The following is a 25,778-nucleotide window of genomic DNA, read 5'->3' on the forward strand; positions in this document are numbered from 1 at the left end:
ACGCCGCCTTTGTGGACAGCTGAACTGATTAAAGTAGGAGCTTATCCGCACCGACTGAAAAATGCTGCTGAAATGCTTTATGTGGAGACATGCCGTTAAGTTAGAATTATAAGTGTCCTAAAAAAACATTTCTTTTGCAATGTGAAAAGCCAAACATTAAGGCTTAAGTTTGAAAATACAAAGTATGTCAGTTTAGCAGCCAAACAGAGTTATGTTAGAGCTATTAGGACTAACTGGCTCTACACTGAGATGCACAAACAGCGCTGTTCCTTATTTAGTGTTACATATCCTCTATGTGGGCCATCAGCTGGTCAGGACACTGACTTTTTGCCTAATACATGCAGATTTATCATCAGTGTTTTGGCATGACAACCTGTCATGTGATCATCCTGGAATTTCTTTTACAAGATTTGTGCTTTAAAGCCACTCAGCTGGAAGCGTTAAAAATCAGCTGCAACAGCATTTCATCGTTAGCCTGATTAGCTTATAAAACCTGCCAGCGACAGTTTTCAGCCAGCAGAACTGACAGTTGCAAAATGAGAGGCCTGTATTTGTCTGATTGTTTGTTTAAAAATGACTGAAGTTATCACCGCTATCACTGTAAACTGGTGCTTGATAGATGAAGCAACAGTTTCTGAGGGGGACGTGGCATGACGGCTAAAGTTCACCATGCTGCTATTGAGATTTGTTTTCATCAAACCTAAATATCAAAGCCTTCTTTTCTAGTATTATCAGGCTACCTTGAATGGTTTGTACTTGCTGAGTCATCATGAAACCATATCTTGATGTAGGGGTAGAGTGAATATATTTCCATATATGTAGATCATTTTAGCCCAGAGTTTGAGTTCCTCTTAATGTTATTACATTGGCCTGTTTTTTCTTTCCCACATCATTTGGGACTTGTAGGGGATTTCACTTTAATAGAGGTAATCCTGCATCCATCTCCAGTCTGGGTTCTTGTTGTCCATGGGGGGCTGAGAAAAGGCAAATGGCTTGTCACTGGAAGTGGGTGAAGGGCTGAGCATTTGGGGGGAAAAGAAGAAAAGTAGGAGGAGATGGCGAGTAGGAGTTAGGGAGAACGGGAACGGATATAAGATTACTTACTGGCAAAACTCAAGTAGAGCAGCAGCTGTTTAGACTGAGTGTTAGTCATCGCCCTCTCGTCGGTATCCCCCCCCCTCTTTTTCTGTCTCTCATGAGGGTGTTGTGAATAGCTCCTGAAATAGAGCCCACTGGAGTGTAAAGGGAAATGTGAAAGACGGCACAGACAGAGGGGGGTTTGTGCAAGCAATGTGATATGGTGCCTGTTTGAGAAACGTGTTCACATGCAAAGAGACAGTGAAAGAAAAGAGCAAGAAAGAGTGACGTGATGGAGCCGAGGCTGCACATTTAGTGAAAGGGAGGAAAAGAGAGAGAGAGAGCAGGAGAGAGAGAGAGAGAGCAGGAGAGAGAGAGAGCGAGAGAGGGGGTGGGGATTCAGGAGACAGCGAGGCGTGCTCAGACTGAGAGTCTGAATCTGAGAGAGGAAGAAAGCTGGTGGAGGTTCACTATCATTTTTCCTGCCACACAAAATTATCCTCCACAGGAAGGGTTGATCTTTTTAATCTCGGCTCTCTGTTTTTTCACGCTCCTACGTTGTGGATTTTATGGATCTAGAACTACGGAGAAGTCTGAAAAATACCCAAGCCGAGCTTGAACTGTGTGACAGGATCTAAACTTTTATTACAGACATCAGGCAGATTCACATAGAGCTCTGATAAAGTCATCGGCTGTGTGGAAATACTGGTTTGCCTTTGACATGGGGTGTGGGAAGGAACTGTTTACTCTTGGTAAGTCAATCAATGAGAGCACAATGTGTGTGTGCGTGTGACTGTGTGTGTGTGTGTGTGTGTGTGTGTGTGTGTGTGTGTGTGTGAAGGCTGAGAGAAAACCAAAGAAGAAACAAAAAGTACAGGGAAGTTTAGACATTTTGTAACACTTCAGTTCACACACTTCTACTTTTTGTTTGAGTCAGATATGTGCAAAGTGAGTTTCTTAATTAGTATATTAGCCTCTATTTCTTCCTCACTTTTAAACAAGCCTCAGGCACTTGTTTGATTGCCATGGTCACAACGTGTGAATGTGACAGCAGAACAGGTGATTCATTTATGTCTTACTCACATGGGCCACACAAGTGTTAACCCTGTCAGACGATGAGCCCTGTGCTGCCCTCACGCTGTGTCTGCTGCTGTAATGTATGGACATTATGTCAGAGTGGCTGCTGTAGAGTAAGAGCCTGTCACTGGACTGATGCTGTGGTGCAGACCTGTTCAGTGACAGCAGCTCCTCAGGCTGTCAGCGTAAAATAAACCAGATCCAATGCCTCACCACAGGAAGACTCTGTAAGCCTTGTTTGAGCAAACCACAAAGGTTAGGGCAGTGATATTAGTGGTTTATACATCGAGGTATACTTCTACCACAGAAAATATTTATACCGGCATAACCAGTAAAACATGGACTACAGTGTGTAACTTTGAATGCATAAAGAGTTTTTTTTTATTGCATCTCTGTACAGATGTGATTATACTGGGATGACAATGTGCTATTATGAACACAGGTATACATATTAGGACATACAGTACATGTCATATCCAAAACAAGAGGTTACATTGAACTACCATACAAACACTTTACTACAGGTAATATTATTTATCCTGTATTGTCTGCATAATGTTCCCTCAAATCTGCTATGAAAATACTAATGTAAAATAAAATACATGATAGATGTATGCCACTACAAAAAGCAATATTCTGTCTCAAGACTAACGAGCTAAATCATGTTAACAGTGACTTGCAGAGACAAACCCATGAAGAATTTTCACTAGACGCTGTGGTTTCCTGCAGATTTACAGAGTACTGTATCTTCTTTCGGCTTATTGTTTTCGTTTTCTGACCCACAGTCTGATTTTAGTCTCACCGCTCTGATCAACTTTGTTTCCAGCAGCAGCAGGCAGTGGTTTTCGGTGACAACGCTCTGATAAACCCACAGTATGCTTACCAAATGGGACAAAGTTAATAACTAGCTTCTCAATGTAGTGGAACCTTTGGCTGCTAAAGAGTCAAATGTTTCTCTCAGAAGGTGGTGGAGACCAAAAACAGAGCTAAAAGGACCGTGAATATTGGACTTTGAGAAATTGCAGGAACTCCAAATTAACATGTTAGCCATAACAACTTTATAAGGTGATATGTAAATGTTGTTTCACTGCGTCTTTGGGTCGGGTAATGCAGGTTTTAAGTACTGCACTCCATGTTATTGGAGTAAACAGTTTGAAGCAACTGGAAGTGGAAGCCCAGTTTGAGAATACAATAGAGGCTACTGTGCTGATAATTAAAATTACATTACCAAAAGTCAAAAATAGACTGACGTGAAGAGTGTTATTCAAGTGTCTTTGAGGGAACACAATATCAGACACTGTAGATTTATTTCTTCAGACGAGCTATTCCACAATTTATGATCTTTCTAACAGTACAGAGCAATAATTTTTATAGACTGTGGAAGAACTAGAACAGCTGCTCATGATCTGTATCTTTGTTCATATGCTATCAGGAAGTCAAAGTCAAACTGGAGCTCCTCCATGGCTTGTTTTCTTCATAACTAATACGATTATCATTATAATCTTGTATTGTGTTTACTGAGCACCATGCTATTGAAGCTGACACACGTTTTTCAGTCTTTTCAAAATTCAGCAGAAGCAAACGCTCCCTTAATTCTTAAATAGGCCTTGAATTGTAAACATGTGAGTGACATTTAGTCACACCAGAGTATAATAAGGCCTTTGAGTTAAAATAAATTGCAGTTGCTTCCAGATGTATGATATTTCTGTCTCACCTAACACACAGAGAAATAGAGACAAACCCCAGTGTAGCAAAAAGGAAACAAGTCAGTGAGGCAGACGCCTTGGCTCCATTTAGAACTTCCACTATCTGTCAGGCCGAAATGAAATGCAACAGGATGAGAGGCAGACAGACAAATATGCAACATACAGTTTATAGAGAAACGTGATACAGAGGAGACATTCAGAGAGCATATAGTTTCTGTGACAGACCACTATTCTCATCCACTGCTGTGCTCACTGGTGAATGAAAGTCAGCTGCGAGCTGAGCACAAAGTCACTCTGTGTGTCTTCAGGCTTTGTGTCCGTCCACAGTTATTTAGTCTTAAAGTTAGACTCAGTCACACTGTTTCACACACTCACTGTCGCTGACAAACTCTGCCTGGATTTCGTAAAGTGGTTACTGTGGGAGCTCCAGCTTCATCAGAGAACAACAGAAGGCTCTTTGTTACCCAAGGAAAAGGATATTTTTTTTACTTACATCGTCTGAAGGGGGCGCTGTTTTCTGCCTCACCAGTGACTCATGAGTCAAAGAATGTGACTGACACATGTCTGTTGTGGTGTGTAGAAAGTGTGCAAGACAAGAAGCTGCACTTTTTTGTAAATCAAGTGCTTATTCTCAGAGGAACAGTGGAAGACAAAGTAAGAGAGAAAAGAGGGAAAGGCATCATGAGCCATGCATAGATGTTACCCTGATGGACACAAGACAAACACACAAGCTCACCTGAGCACTGTCCAGTTGAACAGTTAAACACAACTGAAGCACAAGTGAATGAAAATACTCCCCTGAAGAATGGCAGATGCAGTCGGCTTGAGGTCACAGCAGTTGCAATGGATTCCAGTGGTGCAGCCATGCTCGTGGCTACGTGTGCTGTTCAAAGGCATGCTAACTAACATGGAAGTATACCATGCTCACCATCTTCAGCATTTTAGCATGCTAACATTTGCTAGCACTAAAAAAAGGAGTATCGTGATTCTTGTTTGAATGATCCCTGAATCAATTCTTTGATTCCAGAATCGTAAATAAGTAGCACTTATTGTATCAACACAACGCGAGCACATAATGGGAATTAACGTTAATGCGCTAATGGAAAGTAGCATTGCCGCTGTGATAATATTGCCTCAACAATACATTTTAATTCACATGCATAACATAAACCAGTATATATTTGGTCTATGGAAACAAACCAATAGCTGCTGACTTCACGTTGCTTCACAGCTACAGCAACCTCAAAGGATCAAAACTCAAACTCAAAAGGCCCAATGGTTTTAAAAACACAGCCACCGCGAGGCACTAGGTGTGTTTATATGCAGTGAGGTCCAGGGTTTTGAAAGGACAATTTTCAAGTTTAAATTCATATGTGAAGGATATTAATTTAAAGTCTCATATTTGTGCCTGGCTGTACAAAAGTTCATGACGATCCTCTAATGACTGCAGAGCTAATTAAGTCTGGACTGCCTCAGTGATTAACTGCCATTCCTAGGCCATGCTGCTAGCCGATCCATGTGTCCAATATGGTCGAAGTATGTGACTCAAGAAGGTTTGTAACACACTGAGCATAATGAGCATTGATGGAGAAGTGGAATATGCAGTAGGAGTAGTTTGAGAAGTTTCTCAGGCTGAAGCTGCTTCCTCTTAACTGAAGCTCCTTTAGAAAAGAGGAACACTTGAGCTACCTTTGACATGTAAATCTTGAAACTCAGCAGGAAACCTGTACATGATTCTCGACTTCATGTCTCAGAAATGTTTGACAGTATGTTGCATTTTGAATGATTTTGCCTTTACTGGGAATTGAAACTAAGCGGCCTCTCTCTCTCTCTCTCTCCCTGCAGGTTTATTGTGTCTCCTGGGGAAATGTTTCTCTGAGTGTGACAAGGGCTTCAACAAAGAGGGCAATAAGTGTATCGGTAATAATCTGCCATTGCTTCTAATTCTAAAACTATCCCTCTCCACTGTTTTGCTTCTGTCCACCAATACTTTATTTTGGCTTCTACTTAAGATAAGAACTCTCATATAGAAGTGCTGTTCCCATTAGGCAGTACTTCTTACTGGACCCGGAGAAATAGCCTTTTTTAAAGACATTCCACTTCATTTTTCCATTTTAGGCATTTAAGCACGGTTCATATCCAGAGTGCATTACAATGAAAACAGCAGTAGAAGAGGTTTAAATTCTGATATCACTAACAAAAAAAACATAGAAGAGCTGTGTTAGCAGTGCTGAACCCTCAGGCTGGTGATCATGGTGGTCAGAAGAAGAAAAAAAGCTAATAAGAAAGACTTAAAATCAAAGGACAAGTTTGCTATTCACTAGTGCATTATCACTGTGAACGTATTCTTTATGTATTTGTACATCTACAGACGTGGATGAGTGCGAAGAAATTCCAGAACCATGTGGGAAGTACACGCAATGCTTCAACACCGATGGCAGCTACTACTGTCAGTGCCTGCTTGGTTTCACAAACATTAAAGGGACATCTACTTTCACAGTGCTGGATGGACAGTGCCAAGGTGAGTGTGCGTGTGTGTGTGTGTGTGTGTGTGTGTGTGTGTGTGTGTGTGTGTGTGTGGGAATGTGTGTGATGCGTGTCTCTCTCTTTTTCAACCATTCTGACCCGTCTTCACTTTTTCTTCTGTCAGATGACAACGAGTGCACCGACCATGCCAACATCTGCGGTCACGGTGGGAATTGTACTAACCTGATTGGGAGCTACAAATGCACCTGTGATGTTGGGTACACCAGCGACAACAGCAGCAATGGATACTGCATAGGTGAGTGGTGTCCACTTTATTTGTCTTTAGAGTTTTCATGTCTGAAGTTGATCGATGCTGTTTTGGGAGTTGACTGGGTCACAAATCAATATGCTCAACAGAATGATAAAGGTGAAAGATGACCCACTGCAACAGGCGCCAGTAAGTCAAGTATGGTCTGTAGACAGCCACACAGTCCTGAAATCTATGGCGTGTGTGTTGGCGCTTGTTAGATCATCTCCAATAAATTGGGAAATGGTGGCAGCTGCTTTTGACAATTTCTGAAACTTTTTGAAAGCTCCAATCTGGCAAGCACACCCGCTGCATGCCTGATGTGTGGAGCAGTGAAAGGGAGCGGGGTCTAAACTTCCCTCTTAAGCTCTTGTTTTTCATATTTCACACAACTGCTTTCATCACTTTTTGTGTGTGGAACCATGAAGGAATAACACCATTCAAGGACACACCGTCTGAAAGTGTGCGCCGTCCTCCTCAACAACAGAAACACACAGGAGACAGAAGTCTTGGCGAGCGGCTGGACAGCAGAAAGATAGCCCAGTGAAACACGTACAAACATTCGGATATCACGTACGATGTGTGGCCAAAATCACGACACGTTACATAAGCGGATAGAGCAGGTTTTTACCTGCTACACACAGTCTTTCTTTGTAGCATGTGGTGGCATGCTATCTGCAATGTGTGCCTATTGAGTCTTGCCATGTGATAATGCAGCTGCTTATGCAGCGTTTGGAAGCGGGGGCTACATTAACAATTACTGAATTAGCCACAGCTTCCGTTTATGTGTTTTTGCTGTTATACAGAAATATCTGCTTAAAGGTTTGCTAACATTAACATTAGCCTCCCACAGCTAATCAGACGAGAGCAACAATTACAGTTGTAGTATCAAAACTCCTTTTATTGCTAATAATATCAAACATTTCATTTATAAGACGAGCAGAATGTGATTGAAGTCATAGTGTCATCTCTTGAGAAATCCTGGAGCTGCGATGTGAAGAAGACAAACAACACCCCTTCACATCTTATGGGCACATTTCTCACGTTCAGATAAAACCGTATATAATTAGAAAAGAATTATCAAGCTCACAGCTCAATCTAAGTAATGTTTCCAAAATGAAAAACTGTTGTGAGCCAATCTCAAAAAAGGTCATACATGCTTTTGTTTCATCATGATTCAAATACTGTAACTCCCTGTACTCTGACCTAAACCACAAAACCATCTCCTGCCTCCCACTACCTCAAATTGCAGCTTTTAAGTAACTTGGCAAGACAGCAACTCGCTGGTTGGAAAGTTGAGAACTGTCTCTACTAAGATCCTTTTAGCAACACGGAAAGACTCACACGAGCGTGCAGCGGGTCACATTGCAGATGCGTTTGTTCCATTTGCAGTACCTGCTACATTCAGATTCATCTCAGACTGGTCTCATTCAAATAAATGCCCTTGAGAAGGATCAGTGACTACTTATGTCTGTTCCCTCCTCTTACACAGACATAAATGAATGCAATGAAGCTGAAAAGAAAAGAGAAGACCTCTGTGGAGGAAAAGGAACCTGTAAAAATGTTAATGGGAGTTACTGGTGCAAGTGTCCCAGCGGATACACTAATTATGGCAACAACAGGACTCCATGCTCAGGTGAGTGGAGCATACGCCATTCCTCTCCAACACTATTACTACGGATATTCAGTTATATATATATATGCATATTAAATATGCATTTCATGGCTTTAATTTTCATTTGGCTCCATTCCATCTAGAGCTTCACTGTGACGGCTTCAACGCCAACAGCGGGTCTGAACCGGTGAGCTGCATGTTTAGATACTAAATTATTTGGATAATTCTGCAAACAATCAAAAGTAAATACAATTTATTAAACTCTGATAGAGGATTTATCTTTGCTCTTGACCCTGATCCAGTGTCATTCTAAAGAACATTTGAGCTCATTTCCTTTATATAAAGCCACATGCAGCCCTGTAGGGTTTAGTGTATATGAGCTTCAGTATAGGACAAACTGAATAGTCTTGTTATTGTCTATGTCTATCTCTCAGTCGCTTGGAGGCCTGGCAGACATCTTGGTCATGATGAGAAACAGCTGTTTGGCTCTGTCTAACCCAAGTGTCGCTGGTGAAGTGAAAGCTGATGGAGAGGCGCTACTGGAGGTGAGAACAGCAGAGAGAAAACACAAACGCACCCATTCTTACACATACAAACATATTCAAGCTTAATGGTGGGCAATACACCTATTGTATTGTGTTGTTAATTTGGTCAGCGAAACTGAATGGTGGGCCAACTGATATTCAGTAATCTCATTTCTTCCTCTTGTGTCCTGCAACCTGGACAGAAACTTTTCACAGCAACTGAGGCCATCCTGTCCCCTGGTCACCTGGACAGCAGTGAAGATGTGACCGAACTGCTCGGTACGATGGAGAACGCTATTATGCTCATCGGCCCACAGCTCAAACACAACCACACCAAGCTGGAGACCAATGAGACAGGTAACAGTGTCCATAAGCTCAGCTGTGATTTGCAGACATATTTGAAAAAAGACAAGCTCACAGGCCTGGAGGATGATGTATGCAGAGTTTGATAAATACAAGTGGGAAAGCTAATTTGAACTGCATCATTTGAAATGAGTTATCTGTTGGAGCAGATGCAGAAATTGCAGTGCAAAGGGGAAAGACTCGACCAACGGGACTGATTTATCTGACCAATGAGTATGCTGCGCTCGACACTGACTGGACAACAGCAGCTGGGACGGGGTCATACCCGGGTAAACCTCTCTTCTCGTCCCTTCTCTTATGACAAATAAGTCACAATGTTCATGTGTATCAATCACTATAATGTCTCTTATTACTGCCCTTTACAGGTTTTGCTCTGGCCGCGTTGTTGAGCTATAAGAACCTTGAGATCTCTATTAACCGGTCCTTTGAAGAGCTCACAGGACATGAAAAAGATGGTGTGGATCCTGATTTTCAGGTCTCCTCTAGAGTTGTGTCTGTTGTGGTCTCCAACCCATCCACTCAGAACCTGAGCCGCCCTGTCAACATCACCCTCAGACATCTGCAGGTTGTCCCACATGCCCCACAGGCTTTTCAGTGTATTTCCATCATCATTATATTCAAAGCAGCTCAGCAATATGAAGATATAAATGAAACTTACTGCCTTCTCTTGACATAATGGTGTTTTGTGCGTAGGACAGAGAGGAGTCCCCTGAGGTGAGCTATATTTGTGCATACTGGAGCGAGAGAGGGACCTGGTCCACAGATGGTTGCTATCATCCGTACTCCAACGCCACACACACTGTGTGTACATGTGAACATCTGAGCAGCTTTGCTGTGCTCATGGCACGGTACCCGATGGAAGTAAGAAGCACACACAAACACACACACACACACCGCTTGACTTGGTGAAACCTAGCAGCTAGCTGTCACTCAGCGTGGCCATGCCCATAATTATATACTAAATTTAAGCCTTCATATAATTTAAAAATTCCACCTTGTGCAGTTGTCAGTTGTCATGAACGGGAAACCATTTCCGTAATGATTGACTCATTTTTGGAGCCAGCCTCAAGTAGCCATTCACAGAACTGCAACAGGCAGCTGTTTTAGTGAAGAACTCAGATAAATTATCTACTTTTCCTGCTACAAATGGCAGACAAAGTTGGCGACAAGCTGGTGAACACAGTGGAGCATTTACCAGGTAAAATGACAGATATTTCCATCAAGAAAAGAGGAGAGTAAATATTGGTCTTACGTTCGTCACATGGCCAGAAACACAACTCAAAATCAATGTCGATGTTGCTCCATATCTGCTCAATATTACAGGCAGCAAACTCATCAAATCAACTTTATAAAGCGATGATATGTTAATGTTGTGTTTACTGATTGTTTGCACTGCCAAAACACAAGTTATTGCTTTACCAACAAAAGTATGATGGACAATAAATTTACTTCTTTGTTTCCCTCCCTCCTTCCTCACTCAGTGTAAAGACACATGCTATAAATGATGACCTTGTAACTCCAATCAAACAGCTCAAGACTTGTTGTGTCCTCTCTGCTAGCACACCTTCGGGCTCCTGCTGGTGACAAAGATAGGGCTGACCATCTCCCTGCTGTGCCTCTTGCTGTGCATCCTGACGTTCAAGTTCTGCCGCTCCATACAAGGGACCCGCGCCACCATCCACCTTCACCTGTGTATCTGCCTCTTCGTGGCTGATCTCATCTTTCTGGCAGGCATCACACAAACTAAACCTGTGGTATGTTTGTGCAAGCAAACAGTGACGTCATGTACATGGACTGCAGAAATAAGACTATTGACCTTGTCTTTCTTAAGGAAGTAATTTGATTAAACTGTTGACAATGGATCAAACTGCTCCACTCCTCTTGTTACAAAGCAAAGCCCAGTTAAAAAGTGAAGAGGGCTTCTTCACAGCCCACCTTCTGGCCACGTTACAGGGAATACCCTTGTGGGTATCTTTACAAGAAAAGAACACTATGCTTGAGAAGACTTGAGAAATTACCAAATAGGAAGTTTGTAGTCGAGAGCAGCCTCTAAACGAAACAATACTGTAACACCTGTGGCTTAACTGTATTTCAGTACAGTTCTGGGAACTTGAATTTGACTTTTTCTTTTATGCAACTTCATGTGTATACACCACAACATCTCAGAGGCTCAAGTTGCAGTCTTTACTCAGCTACATTTACTACAGTAATCACTTTATAGATTAGGTTTTGCATGCAAAACATATTGGCAAATTATGCTACATATTAATGGAATACACCATCCAGCAGAACATGAAGTAGTTAGATTTAGTTCCATCTCCACCTGCTACAATATCAAATTGTTGGTCAAACATTATTGAATCTATATAACAATAATGCAATATTATTACATTCAGTTGATAATGTAAGTTTTACTGATCATTATTTTGTACTAACATTTTGATTGTGGGACTTTTACTTGTAATACTTGTTGATCTAACTGCTTCTTCCACTGCTGGTCTTAATTTAATTAATCTGAGTGTAATCAGATAATCAAGTTATGATCATCAAACATGGCTATTTATGTTTGCATTTCTTATTCAATGTGTCATCTTAATCAGATAACTGAGACATTTCATTCCTCTGCTTCCTCTTCTCTGGTCTTTTCTCTCTTCATGCAATCATTTTACTCGACAGGGTGGCTGCAGGTTTATTGCAGCGATGCTCCATTTCTTCTTCTTGGGGGTGTTCACCTGGATGCTGTTGGAAGGGGTGCAGCTGTACCGTATGGTGGTCCTGGTGTTTAATGCCACCATTCGGCCCCTCTACTTGTTCCTCACTGGTTATGGAACTCCCCTTGTTATTGTCATTATATCGGCCATCATTAGACCAAAGGGATACGGCACTGACCAGCAGTAAGTGTTACAGAACATGTGTGTTTGCATACTTGATGTGTGATGGGGATTACATCAGTGGATTACACAGACTATCTATATCGATGACGTGAGGAAAACCCTGTCACACATGCACATGTGTTTCCTTCCTCCTAACAAGCTGCTGGCTATCCCTGAAAGACGGCCTCATCTGGAGTTTCTTTGGTCCCGTGTGCCTCATAATCATCCTCAACATCGTCTTCTTCACCGTCACCGTCTGGAAGCTCGCCCAGAAGTTCACCAGCCTCAACCCAGATCTCTCCAAACTACACAAAATCAAGTCAGTCTGTGTGTTTGTGTGCTTTTCTGCTTGTGGCTTTTTTGTGTATCCACTCTTGCTGTTGTAACATGTGAAGTAATGTGAAAAAAAACCCTCCATTGCACAAGTAAACACTGAGTTAATACGTAAGTTGGTCAATTGGGGCAGCTTTGGGAACTGAGAGATGGATGGAAAGAATGTGCATGTTTTGTGAGGGAAAAATGTAGAGAATGTTTTCATAATATCAACTCTTCTCACTAATGGGGTGCTACTGAGAGACTGCCCCCCCAACCTCATCTATGCGTGCTCATTTTTTACGCCACTGCATTTGTAGACAACACTGTATAAACACATGCAGCTGCAAAACACATCCTTAATGAAACAATAAATCCATCCATGGATATCCTGGTTCATCAGTCAGCACCTTTCAGTTTAGTTCAGGGAATTGGGAATATGAAATTATTGTGCCAAAATCAAGGGAGCAGCTTTTCGGTTTGACGCAAAAAGCATTAAATTATAATCAAAAGGTTTCCATGGGTTCTGTCAGTGGAAAAAAATGCACCCCGTCCGCATTTCAGACAGATTTCTCTTTGTCTCAATAATGAATTGTTGGTGAAGTTGGGGACTCATGAAGGAATCACTCTCTGATTCAGAGGAACTGGAATCAAAACCTGGTCTCCACTAGTATTTTAGACGTTTGAACTTGCATGTGCTATTCATTTCCTCTGTATCTTGATGATAGTTATTCATGGGAACAACAGGGATACATCACAAGCACAACAAAGGGCACATGCAGAGAACATTGCTGGAGACTGTCTTTAAAATAGTGCTTCTCTGCAAGGATTGTTTCCTTTATTTAACAGTTGCCGCTGGCTTTTCTTCTTCCGCCAGCCTCTAATAGACAGTAAAGTGATGAGACAGTGTCTCTGTTCTGAAGCTGCTTTGTTTAGGACCCATCCCCTTTTTCTCTTCCTTTCCACTCTTCAGGGGTTTTCCAGATACTACAGTGGTAACTGAGTCATCTGTGTGTTTGGGCTAGTGTTAATCTTTCCTTTCATTCTCTATCTGTTGCCCTTTTCTCTGATGCCCCTCACCCCCGTTTTTGTTTTTACTGTGCAGAGCTTTCACAGTGACAGCTATTGCCCAGATGTGTATACTGGGTCTGATGTGGGTGTTTGGGGCCTTCCTGTTTGAAGAGGGCTCCAGTGCGGTTGCGTATATCTTCACTATCCTCAACAGCCTGCAGGGGGCGCTGGTCTTTATCATGCACTGCCTACTGTCTAAACAGGTAGGACACAGTATAGCTGTGTGTGCTTGAGCAACTGTGTGTGTGTGAGTAACTGGGTCCGTATGCATGAGGCTAAAAGAGAGATTAACAAACAGAAATAATTCTCACATTCAACTGCAAAGACTTGCGCCAATCAAGAGTTTATTCCTGATGTTCTGCTGCCCCCTGCAGGTGAGAGAGGAGTACGCCCATTTCCTCTCCTGTATCTGCACACCACAGAAGAAGAGATACTCCGACTTCAGCTCTACCAATCCCTCCAGTAGTCAGTCACAGGTCAGCATAAACACTATCACTCACGAACACATCAACTACAGAACTTAAGTACAATTTGTATTTGAGTATTTCCTGTTAATATTACCTGAGTCTTCAACTCTACAACACCTCAGAAGTACTGCCCCACATTTGTCCAACCTTTACAGTAACATGTTACTTTGCAGATTCAGATTTTACATGCAAAATCAATCATCACTTTGTCAAATATGCTGCATTGTTACAGACTTAGCTGCCTAATGGTAGTGGGTAGTTAAAATTAGTGTGGCATTTTTTATTTCAGATACACATGATAATGTGAGCTGATGATAATGATAATATAGCACTGTAACAATTGTTTTGCATTATGCATACTTTCACTCATAATACATAGTACACATATGCATACATAAAAATTTATATGAACTGTAAACTGTGGTAGTAATACCTGAGAACCTTAACATACAGTATGTATAATTTTGAATGCCAGATCTTTACTGGTTATGGAGTATTTTTACACTACAAACATATTACCTTCAGGATGTTGTCTTACATGATTTCTGAACTTCTGCTGTTTGTGCTCTTTCAGGGGTCTCGAAGCGGGCAGCACACCGGAGAATCCCACATATGAAGCACCATATAAAAACAGACTATCACACCAATTTGGGCTAAATTAGCCATGATTTTACAGGTCTGGATCACTTCAAATCCAAATTCACCGGGGGTTTGAATCTGTGGGATTTTGTGATGTTTAACAAGAAAGAAAGAAGAGAAAACATATTTCTCCAGTTATCTCAAACTCAAAATGAATCAAAATCTTAAATGAAACAACCTAAGAAAGAAACATCATCCTGTGCTCACAGCTCATAGTCATATACAACCTCATGTCGGGGTTGCAAATAGGTATCACTTGGTCATTAAGGGTTACATGCCAAATAGGTTGGGAGCTGCTGCATTAAACATGCATCTAATGAGACACAGCAGTTAAATCTCAGGCCTCTTCGACCCAAATGAATTCAATGGGACCAAATCTTTGATAAACCATAAACATGAATCCACTGATATGAGTAGCACCATCTGCCAGTTAATTGCATTATAGGTCAGAAAGTCTACCATTTACCTCAAAATTCTGCTTATTTTCCTCACTGATTCATGCTCTATTGGTGGATCGGGTTGTGTTGGTAGTGACTGCATTTTTATTTTAGTGTGAAGTAATTCTATAAATGTGTCATGAGCAGCAGGCCAGCGTAGCCAGCATCTAAAAGTGTTTATTCAGGAACCCTGCAGATGTTTCAGTAGCTTCATCCAAAACATATCACAATCATAGTATAAGCTGTATTCCCTTTGGAGTGATTAAAAGTGATGCTGATATAGAGTATTTATTTCTGAGTGCAGACTATAAAGTCAGCGTCATGTAGGCAACAAGCATTATGAGTGTTGCTCTTAAGGTTTAAAGCATGGAAGAAGAGTTGGCGCTGTATTTTATAGAAATGTTTTAAGTAAAAATAAGGGTGGGGGTGCTTTTTGCTCAAGGGATCCATGAAGTTCCTCTGATGTTCCTGCAAATCCCATGTGGACTCCTCTAAGGACTTTATGTCTGTTTTGTTTCCTTTAAAACAAAATAAGTGATGTTTTTAATCACTTGTGGCTGTTTGAAGAATATATCTTGAACTGCAATTGAGCTGTGCCTTCTGTCACTGGTGTATTGTATTTTTCTTCTTGAAATGATGAACCAAGAAAAACAATCCAGCCCAAAATGTGAATTGCTTGAGCAATTCACCAAAAAAAGGCCCACCCTTCTGATAAGCCTGCAGCTTCCTGCAATCAAACTGTGTTTATGGAATAAAGTTCCATTTTGTTGACATGTTTTCTTATTATAGCTGTTAGCCTATGTCTCCACACAGCCGTTTTGATGAGGTTTAATGGGAGCTGTACAGACCTGAGTTTGTTTATTTCATTGCACTTTTCCTTTGTAAGAGATGAAAATCCAGAACATCTTAATGGGAGAATCTAGAAGACTTGAGAACCAGCCTCAGAACCTGAACAGTTTATTGGTAATAAAGCTATCAATTATATATTTTTTATTTTGTAGATCACATTATGTCAAAGAGATTGATCCTCAGAGAAAAAAAAGAGAGAGAGACCATTTGGATTTCAAATCAGTCTCTTTGGTTTTGCCTTATGCTGTTCGTTCATATTTAAATTGCGTCATTAAAACGACGTACAGGCTGTCTTGGTTTTAACGCCTAAACTGTTCTTCGGTTCTTGTGGCTGCACTTTTTGTGAGCATCAATGCCTTTTAGTCATGCATTGCAAAATGTATTTTTATGTGAAAAAGCTACATGCAGTATGCAGAATTTTGTGAATGTAAGAATCTTATTGCTAGAATATGTTATAGGTGTTCTAGTTTGAAGGTATATAAACTTATTTTTCTACTTTGTTTTGTATATTGTTCGGTACTGTTTTCTTTAAAGAATATGCACCACAAATTTTATTAAAGCTTCTACTTCATCTGAAAAACAAAGCGTGTGATTTATTTGCTTTAGTCCCCTGCAGATAGATACATACACAGATAGACACCTTTCTCTCTGCTGATACAGGAATATGTCTGACAGCAGCCTGCATGAGTCACACTGAATGTACCTTCAGAATAAAAGCCTAAGATTTCCCAATGAGTTGTGAAATTGGCTGCAGGGACACCCCCACTTACTATTGCATCAAGGATAGAGCTGTCTGACCTCACTGCCATGATGAAAATTACAATCCATTCAATACCACTGAGGTGGAAATTAGCCAAGTATTGTCATAGTTAAGATAGTAAGATAATCATTTATTGATCCCCTAGAGCGGACGAAGTCAAAATAAGTACAGATGAATGGAGAAACTTACAAAATAAACAATTATAAGTATATAAAAAGACGAATTGAATGAAGTAGAAACTGTACAAGAATTTAACCTGCGTTTATACTTATGCGTATTCTGCTTGACAGACTTTTGCTGATGACAATCATTGTCTTGAATGCGGCTCTCTTACTTTCAGGTTACTTCATCTAGTTTTAAGTAGCTCGCCAGAACCGTTTACATTAATTTATTCGGAGTGTTTATCATGGAATGAGTTCATCTTTTCCTTCATTAAGCTGACTTTGTTGTGTTGCGCTCGGGGGCAGTGAATCACACGCGGTGACGCAGCAGCTCATAACTTGCTGCTTTCTCTGCGCGCCGCCGCTCCTCACGCACTTCACCTCCGACAGCTCCTCCACGCTGCTCCTGCACTGAAAACTTCTCTCACACTCCTCCGGGCTTGTGGCTTCTGAGCCCACTGCTGATTTTTTTTTTATTTGTTTGTGCACCAGGGTTGGAAATTCCTGGACAGGTAAGCCTCCTCTCGCCAAACCATAACTGTGTGTAAATGTGGTTGTTTTTGCGCCTGAGGTCAATGTTTGGTTCCCCGCAGATAACACTATGAATCTGATGAGTGGTGTCATGGTGTGCCTCGGTGTGTTTGTGGCTGTGAGGCTCTGCAGCCTGTTGGCAGGTTCCTGGAAGTTCATACATGTCGCTCTGTGCACCATCAAAAGAGACCTCATGTAAGTCCTGTGTGTGAATGTGCATGTTTGACCCTCACTTATCCTCCATGCTGCCTACTACAGTATGTCCTATTTTTGAACTTCTCTCCCTCTCTATCTAAAAGGTGTCTGGCTGTTATCCTGCGAGTGAGGGTCTCTATGTACCGTAATCTGCGAAATAGAAGCACCATCCCTGCCCTGTTTGCCCAGATGGTGGCAAAGCACCCAGACAAACCTGCTCTGATCTATGAGGCTACAGGAGAGGTTAAAGAGCATTTCAAATAAATGCAGCATCAACGGCATCAGACCCTCACATCATATTGTCATATTGTTGTTCAAACCTACTGTATTGATTTTATTCCAGGTTTGGACTTTTAGGGAGCTGCAGGAGCGGTGCCATGCTGTGGCTCACTGGGCACTGGCGCAGGGATGGGTTGAGGGAGATGTGGTGGCTTTGTACATGGAGAGCCAGCCATTAGTGGTGGCTCTATGGTTGGGTCTGGCTGTGGTCGGCGTAGAGGCTGCGCTCATCAACTACAATCTTCGACAGCAACCACTACTGCACTGTGTCAGTGTGTGTGGAGCTCGGGCAATGGTGTTCGGGCCAGAGATGAGAGAAGGTGGGAGGCTATTGTAGACTAAAGACAGCTGGAGATATTGACTAAATCAGGCTTGATGCTCTGCTAATGCAAACATGTGTGTTCTTGTCTTATATTTCTAACACTTTTGACCATCCCCCAGCGGTGGCAGAGGTGAGCAGCTCTCTGCAGCCCGACATGGCTTTGTTCAGCAGTGGTGAGCAGGGCGATGAGGAGGAGCTCTGCGGCCTCCGAGTTCAGAGACTGGAAGCCCTGCTGGACCGTTCGCCCAAACACCCACTGCGCTACACACCCAGGAAGGAATTCAATGGTGAGGCTTTGCCGAGTGTGTGTGCATGGGGGTACTGGAATGACTGCGTATGACATATCACAAAGCTTTGATTGCAACATCTCTTTTTCTCAGCAAGTCTTTGCCTGCCAGAGTAAACTACTTGCTGTCGGATTTCACTCTTTCTTATGTCTTCTTATGGCAGTGAATCCACACACACCACTGTGTAACAAACCATCGACTCACTTCAAAGGAATATATGTCACACCACTAAATGCATTGTGAAAGATATTTTGGTTTTAATTTGACATCACTCTGAACCTCCCGTCTCGGTTATTAGGTGATGTATTTGTCCATTAACATTTCCCTTATTGATTTACTTACCTGTGTTGTTTTCACCTCAGTCATCACATGACATTCCAAAGCTGATACTCCTCAAGTCTTTGCTTGCACTTCTTCCAGACAATATCGAAGGAGAGACAGAAATGTGTTAAGCAATGATGGGGGTGTTGGGGTGCATACCACCGTACTGAAACACTGTATGGAGCAAGAACTGAGCACTGCCTGTGAAATTTAAGTTTGTTATGCCTCACGTCTCTCTTTATGTGTCCTCTCTGTCTCTGTGCAGATAGACTTTTCTACATCTTCACTTCTGGTACAACAGGAATGCCAAAGGCGGCTGTCGTGGTGCACAGTCGGTGAGTTCGTCTGTGATCTCATCTGAACTGATGATGATGCCTTGTTCCATTGATGGAGGGAAATTTGAGTTAAATTTATTTATTTTTTTATTGTTTATTGAATTTTTTATTGATGCTCTCACAGTAGCAGCCTTTAAGGAAACACTGCAGGACAACTGTGTCCAATTGCGTCAACTGTGATGATTTGCCCCCACATATCTGACTATTCTTACAACCCTGTATCTCATTTTTTACTGTCAGATGATTGCTGGGAGGCAGAATCTGTCTAGTTAGTAATGCTAACACCATGAGTTCCGAAAAATTTTGCAACGTGTGAAAGCTCATTAAAACCTTAAAAATTTTGACATCAGAGTTACCAAATTGCAGTTACATGTGTTTGAATGAAACACAGCACCATGAGGATTTCTGGTCAGTGTCTTGATGAGCTGAGGTCTGGTGATGATGGATCTTTCTTGACAGGTATTATCGCATCGCCGCCTTTGGTTTCCACTCCTTTGGCCTTTGTCATGATGACATCATGTACAACTGCCTTCCCCTGTATCACTCTGCAGGTGGGCTTTCCTCTGTCTTTAACGAGACATATTGCTGTACATTCAGTGACAGATGTAGCTCACTGCACAATGCTGCAATGCTTCAGTTTCACTTGGATCAGTGATATTATCTGGATCAAGGGTACATCTCTGACTACTATACTGCAAAATATCTTACCAGAATCTGTTAATTTAGGGAGAAAAAACAGATTAAGTTGGAGATAAAGTTTCTTTGTGTGTGTGTGTATACACTTTGAGTGCATGCATACATGTGAAAATGTGAATGTTCACAGGTACCATCATGGGTATGGGCCAGTGTTTGCTCTTTGGTTTAACTGTCGTGGTCAGGAGGAAGTTCTCAGCCAGTCGTTTCTGGGATGACTGTGTCAAACACAACTGCACTGTGAGTCCACACTGCCACCAAATTCACTCAACAATGACTGCAAACAGTCGTTCCACTGATTCTCTTCAACCTATACAGACTGAAAATAGTCATATTGTTCTGTCTGTTGTGTGTGTGCGTCCAGGTAATTCTATACATAGGTGAGATTTGCCGTTACCTGTTGGCCCAGCCGGCCCGTCCATCCGAGGCACATCACCAGGTGCGTGTTGCTTTTGGTAACGGCCTCCGTCCCTCTGTGTGGGAAGAGTTTGCCCGGAGATTCAGAATACGACGAGTCGGGGAATTTTATGGCGCCACCGAGTGCAACTGCAGCTTGATCAACATAGACGGAAAGGTGCGTGTTATTTTAAAGGCAGAGTGAAGGATTTTCCAGACTGCATCCCGTCTCATGTACATGTCTTACATGTCCAGGTGGGGGCATGTGGCTTCAACAGTCGCATCCTGCCCAGTTTTTACCCCATCAGACTGGTCAGGGTGCAGGAGGAGAACGGAGAGCTGCTCAGGGATTCACAAGGACTCTGTATACCCTGTCTGCCTGGTGAGAACACACACACACACACACACACACACACACACACACACACACACACACACACAGCCACAACTGGATGAAAATGTTGATCTATGATATGATCTATAGCCTCTCCTCTCATCTCTGTCTCTGCAGGTGAGCCAGGTATGTTAGTAGGACGCATCAACCACACTGATCCGCTCAGGAGATTCGACGGCTATGTTGATCAGGATTCCACCAATCGGAAAATAGCTCACAATATCTTCAAGATGGGAGACTCTGCTTATGTCTCAGGTATGTTTCCATCTGTCTGTTTAGAACACAGTCACAGTAATGTTGATGGACCGTCTGGGTTCATACATGTTTCCTTCCACAGTCTGAAGACATACAGTGTAAGACAGCTGCATTGGAGACTTTAAATTACACATAACTGTGACTGTTAGTGATTCACTGTCTGTGGTAATGGACTGAGAACCTGTCCATGCTGTTTAACACCTTCCACCCAGTGCATAAAAAAAAACAATTCATGATGATTAATAGAGATTATAGAGTTTATTTAACCACTGAAGTGACCTGGCTAAGGCACAGCGACACAACAGAGACACAGACGACAGCAATAGATACAAATACCCACAGACACTTAGAAGACATTACACAGTTTGGACATATGATTCAACATGTTTCACTTTAGTAAAGCCCACTATCAGGATATGTCTTCATGAAGAATCTGTAATTAACTCCATAATATTAACATTTACAAAAGGCTTCATATACTGTTTTGTCAAATAGACGGCACAGTGACTCGCCATCATACTGTCAAAACTGGACCGGTGAATCATCATCACCGCTGACTTCGATTCTATGATCCCCTCCAGGGGTGATGATGATTGTTATTATTTCTGTCTTTGTCTTCTGTCTCTCAGGTGACGTGCTGGTAATGGATGAATATGGCTACATATATTTCAGGGACCGCATCGGCGACACATTTCGTTGGCGAGGGGAGAACGTTTCCACCACAGAGGTGGAGGGAGTCCTCAGCGGCCTGCTGGGACACACCGATGTCGCTGTCTATGGAGTGTCTGTACCAGGTAGAGACGAAACGAGACGGTCGGGACAGGAGAAAAAGATTAAGTGGGTTTTAAATCATATGGTCTGTTCGTTACCTCACCTGTCTGTGCCTGCGCAGGTGCGGAGGGAAAGGCCGGTATGGCAGCAGTAGCTCACACAGGAGGCCAGTTTGACCTTGATGCGTTCTTGATTGCTGTACAGAAAGCGCTGCCTTCCTACGCACGCCCCATCTTCCTCCGACTCATGCCGTCCGTTGACACTACAGGTGAGACACTGAAGGACATGCAAACATGCACACGTTGGAAAAAGTCACACATTAACTTCATTTTCCACTTTTGTGCTCAGGTACCTTTAAAATCCAGAAGACACGTCTGCAGAGGGAAGGATACAAGCCACAAGACTCGAGTGAAAAGATTTATTTTCTGGACAGTCGTGCCGGGCGTTACGAGGCTGTCACTGATGAACTATATAGTGCCATCATGGAGGAAAGAGTGTGTTTATGAGACAGGAGGAGACTGAGGAGATACAGACTGCTGAAGAGGATAGTGTGTTTATTTCAAAGGGTAAAGAGCAAGGAAGAAACTACAGAGATGTGTTTCCAGGGATTTAGTAGCAAAGACATCCCAATGAATGTTGATGTGAAAATATGATTGCATTACTGTTTTAAATAGACTCATTTATTATTTTTTTTTACCAAATGTAACATATTATTTCCACATCTGGTCAAATATTTTTAATAAAAGATTAAAGCCTGTAACAGTTGATGGCTTTACATCAATAATCTTCATCTTGGTTGTTGCTTCTATTGTTGGGATATAGCACAATGTCAGAGGATGCCTCAGTGAGCCTTTTAAATACTGATGAACACACAGTAAATACAGTATATATTTTCATCACACTCCTTGGAAACAAAGTCCAGTCTTATCAATTCCTAAATGTATTATAAACAACACTAAGAGTACACCAATGCTAGCGGCTTAGACACAATGATGCTTTGGACTAAATGCTAATGTCAGTATGCTAACATGCTGAGCAGATTTAATGTTTACCATGTTCTCCATCTTAGTTTAGCGTGCTTGTATGCTCACATTTGTTAATTAGCACTTAACACAGTACAACTTAGGCTGGAAACGTTATTAGTTTAGCAGAAATAGTGTTTATTAAATAAAAAATTTGGACCTGATGATGGTGCTAAATGAAAAGTTAAGGGTTCGCCAAACGGATTATAATTCGTCCTGACAGAACATGAATGTGCCAAATTCCATGGCAATCCATCCAATAGCTGCGGCATTTCATTCACCAGGATTCATCCTCTGTGGGCCATGAATGTCATGGCAATCCATCCAGTAGTTGTTGAAATATTTCAGTCTGAACACTTGCATGAATTTTAAAGATGGCATTTTCATTGATTATGGCTGCAGGCGTTTGTTATTTATCACAAGGATAATGAACCGGATGATCAACATGATTCATCTGGACTTGTTTGTGATTAGCAGATTCATCGTTGCTGACGTTTAGCGCTCTGTTCAGTGAAACATGGTAGGCCACGCTGAACCTGGGCTTCCTGCTCTGTTTTTTGGCAGCAGGTCTGTTGTCTTTTGTCTTTTCCTTTCCAGTGGGTTTTGTGTTAATCAGCTGATCTTTTGTGTCGTGTCTCAGAGGTTTGGTTTCCTCCTCTCTCAGAGAACAATTTGCTGAGTTTTTGCCCTCAGTCATACGTCCACACTCTGACACCTTGCTGTTGCTGTTAGTTGATGCAGTGTTAATGTCTCCCTCAGTGCAAGATTCACTTTTCATCAGCGGATCCTCCTCAGTGATAGCAGTGTCCTCTACAGAGACATAATCTGACCCCACACTGACATTCACTCTCTGTGCCAACACAGCAAGACCCCCACTCAATGATATGCTTTCAAGGTATGGGTACACCTTCTCAGTAAAGCGGTGTCTAAATGTGAAAAGATGTGTTTCAGCATCTGCGTTCATGAATGCCAGCATCCGTTCATCCCAGTCCAGCCTCACATGAATCCTCCTAAGGTGGTGTGAGCGATCGAGATCCAGGCGTTGAGATGGAGTGGTCAGAGCTTGGTATTCGCCATCTCGCAGGGTGATACACCAGAGTCCTGCCTCTGGACAGGTCTCAAATTCTGTCTTTCTAGACACTGACTGAGCAGCTACGCCGACAGTCCAATTATCGTTGTCACCAACCTGTTGAAATCAGTAGAGAAAAGCACAAGACAGGCGGTAGATGGCACAGACAGTTCATATGCTAGTACTTCAGAAACGTATGTATAGCTACACCAGTGTTTGAGAGTATAAAAGTCAGTATGTGGTCTTTTTGACAAAAAATTCTGGCTGTGACTGTGACAGAGGCTGGGTATTTAATACTACTTTTACTATCAGTGACAGCCAACATCTAAGCCAATATTGATAAATAAGCATAGCCCATCATTGTTATACAGCTCAGGCTCAGGATATTGAGGAAATACCTCAATATTCCAACAATGCACTCCTGAGTCAAAGCCTTCTCTGGCCAGGATGCAGGGATAAGGGTGGAACCGTTCAGGGTTAGCTGGGACAGGGACAGCAACATCCAGACTCTGTTCCAGCCTTCGTGGGGGTCCAGGGGTAATACGGACACTGTTTAACGCAGGAGACACGCTCAGAGACTGGCCAGCTGTCCTGGGGTCCAGGGTCACTGGAGCTGGAAGATACAAAGGAGGTCAGCAGTACTGAAGGAGGCAGGAGGGAGGGAGGCAGTGAACAGGAAGTGAAAGAGACTGACTGTACGGCGCAATGTGCTTCATCTTCTCCCACACAGCATACTGGAGGTTACCCAGGTGTTTGGCCACATCTACTAGAGGTCTGCAAACCCTCTGTGGCTCCCTGTTATCCGTCCATGTACTGCGGCAGATACATATGAACATGCAGACAGTTATACTGTCACATTTGCACATCTATGAGTTCATATATGAGCTCATGTGTGAAAAATACCCAGAAATGTTCCATACCTGTTCATCGTGTCTTGGTAGTGCTGCAAAAAAGACTTGTATGGTTACTAAATACAAACATACAAACATATTCCCACTCTTTGACTAATTATGTGGTATTTGATTGATGCTACCTCTAAGAATTTAACCCCATCACCACCTCCATCGAGCTCCTCCTCAATCAGCTGGATCTTCTCTTCCAGAGACTTTATCACCTGGTTCAGTCTGTCTTTCTGTTCTTCTGCCTCTTTCTTCTTCTCCTCCTGATTCTCCTGCAGCACAAGTAGCCTGGCTGCTTCTTCCTCTCTCAAAAACTGGTGAAGACCCTCAAATTCCCTTTTTATGTGCTCCTCTGTGAGTTTGGCTTCAGCCTGGGAAGAAAAGAAAGGAAAGTGTTGGGGAAGGAAGAAGAGGAGGTCCTACAGCAGTAACATGGTACGTTTAGAATGGGTTTGTGTGAGTTTTGGAGTCACTGTTCTACCTGGTTATGTCTGCGTGCGTGTTGACAGGTCTGTGTGACTTTCTCAAAGTTAATCTTCCTCTCCTCCAGTCCATTTAGTGAAGTTTGGAGCTCCTCCTAGTGGCCAAAAGGAGAGTTACTTTGAAACGACCCTCCATTAGTACCTGCTGGAACTATCACAGGTGAAGCTACCCAACTACCTAGTATATATAATGTACAATTCTTTACAAGCGTTACACCACATTAAAATGCTGCTTACATAGACGTGAATAATTATAATCAAGTAATATCATACATGATAACAGTACACTGACAGGGGCTTTCTGCATGATGACTACTTTTACTTTTTTGACAGGAGTGTATGTTGCTGCTCAAGCAAAAACTAGTAATACTAACAATTTAGTAAAACTCTAAGTTGTGGTATTTCTTATACTTTCACTTAGGTGAAATGCAACTAAGTGTTTTTAGTCAAGTACTGTACTTAAGCACAATTTTCAGGTATTTGTACTTCACTTGAGTATCCCCATGTTACCCTGCATATACTCCACTACATTTATTTAACAGCTCTGGTTTGTTACTTTGAAAACGAAAGGCTCTGCTCACTCGCTGGTGTTTTCAGTGGCCCTGGCTGTTTAGACCTCCGCTCAGTTTGAAATTGGGGGGACAGACGCTTCAAATTATCAGGGTGTCTGCAGGTCTTGAAAAGTTTTGAATTCAGTTAAAATGCTTTGAATTTAATTGCCAAAAGTGCAAAATATTTTCCCTTGCTTTCTGCTGAATGCGATTGCAAGCTGCCGGGAGACATTGCACACATATAACCTTTTGTTGCAGGAGGCTGTTTAATT

At 42.2% G+C, this 25,778-nt stretch overlaps 3 protein-coding genes across 3 annotated transcripts; 2 read left to right on the plus strand and 1 right to left on the minus strand.

The window, feature by feature from the left end:
• The first annotated feature begins 1,504 nt into the window (after positions 1-1,504).
• LOC143320169 (adhesion G protein-coupled receptor E5-like) lies at positions 1,505-16,358 on the plus strand. Its single transcript, XM_076729649.1, has 17 exons — positions 1,505-1,829; positions 5,706-5,780; positions 6,232-6,381; positions 6,511-6,642; positions 8,126-8,269; positions 8,392-8,435; positions 8,683-8,793; positions 8,976-9,129; positions 9,285-9,404; positions 9,501-9,700; positions 9,829-9,996; positions 10,695-10,889; positions 11,812-12,029; positions 12,169-12,327; positions 13,426-13,594; positions 13,766-13,867; positions 14,433-16,358. Exons 1-17 carry the CDS (start codon positions 1,799-1,801, stop codon positions 14,472-14,474), a joined length of 2,214 nt encoding a protein of 737 aa, XP_076585764.1. The 5' UTR covers positions 1,505-1,798; the 3' UTR covers positions 14,475-16,358.
• A 947-nt stretch (positions 16,359-17,305) lies between these two features.
• On the plus strand, positions 17,306-22,058 carry LOC143319610 (long-chain fatty acid transport protein 1-like). Its single transcript, XM_076728709.1, has 13 exons — positions 17,306-17,430; positions 17,535-17,673; positions 17,774-18,029; positions 18,151-18,318; positions 18,905-18,974; positions 19,434-19,525; positions 19,798-19,907; positions 20,032-20,241; positions 20,319-20,445; positions 20,575-20,712; positions 21,342-21,506; positions 21,605-21,751; positions 21,832-22,058. Exons 1-13 carry the CDS (start codon positions 17,306-17,308, stop codon positions 21,987-21,989), a joined length of 1,905 nt encoding a protein of 634 aa, XP_076584824.1. The 3' UTR covers positions 21,990-22,058.
• Positions 22,059-23,683: 1,625 nt separating this feature from the next.
• On the minus strand, positions 23,684-25,262 carry LOC143319007 (E3 ubiquitin-protein ligase TRIM35-like). The gene is made up of 7 exons (XM_076727564.1): positions 25,248-25,262; positions 24,955-25,050; positions 24,608-24,844; positions 24,495-24,517; positions 24,269-24,387; positions 23,987-24,187; positions 23,684-23,691 (listed from the first exon to the last, which is right to left on the minus strand). Exons 1-7 carry the CDS (start codon positions 25,260-25,262, stop codon positions 23,684-23,686), a joined length of 699 nt encoding a protein of 232 aa, XP_076583679.1.
• Between the last annotated feature and the right edge of the window lie 516 nt (positions 25,263-25,778).

This window comes from Chaetodon auriga, chromosome 4, assembly GCF_051107435.1.
Source record: "Chaetodon auriga isolate fChaAug3 chromosome 4, fChaAug3.hap1, whole genome shotgun sequence".
Lineage (NCBI taxonomy): Eukaryota > Metazoa > Chordata > Actinopteri > Chaetodontiformes > Chaetodontidae > Chaetodon > Chaetodon auriga.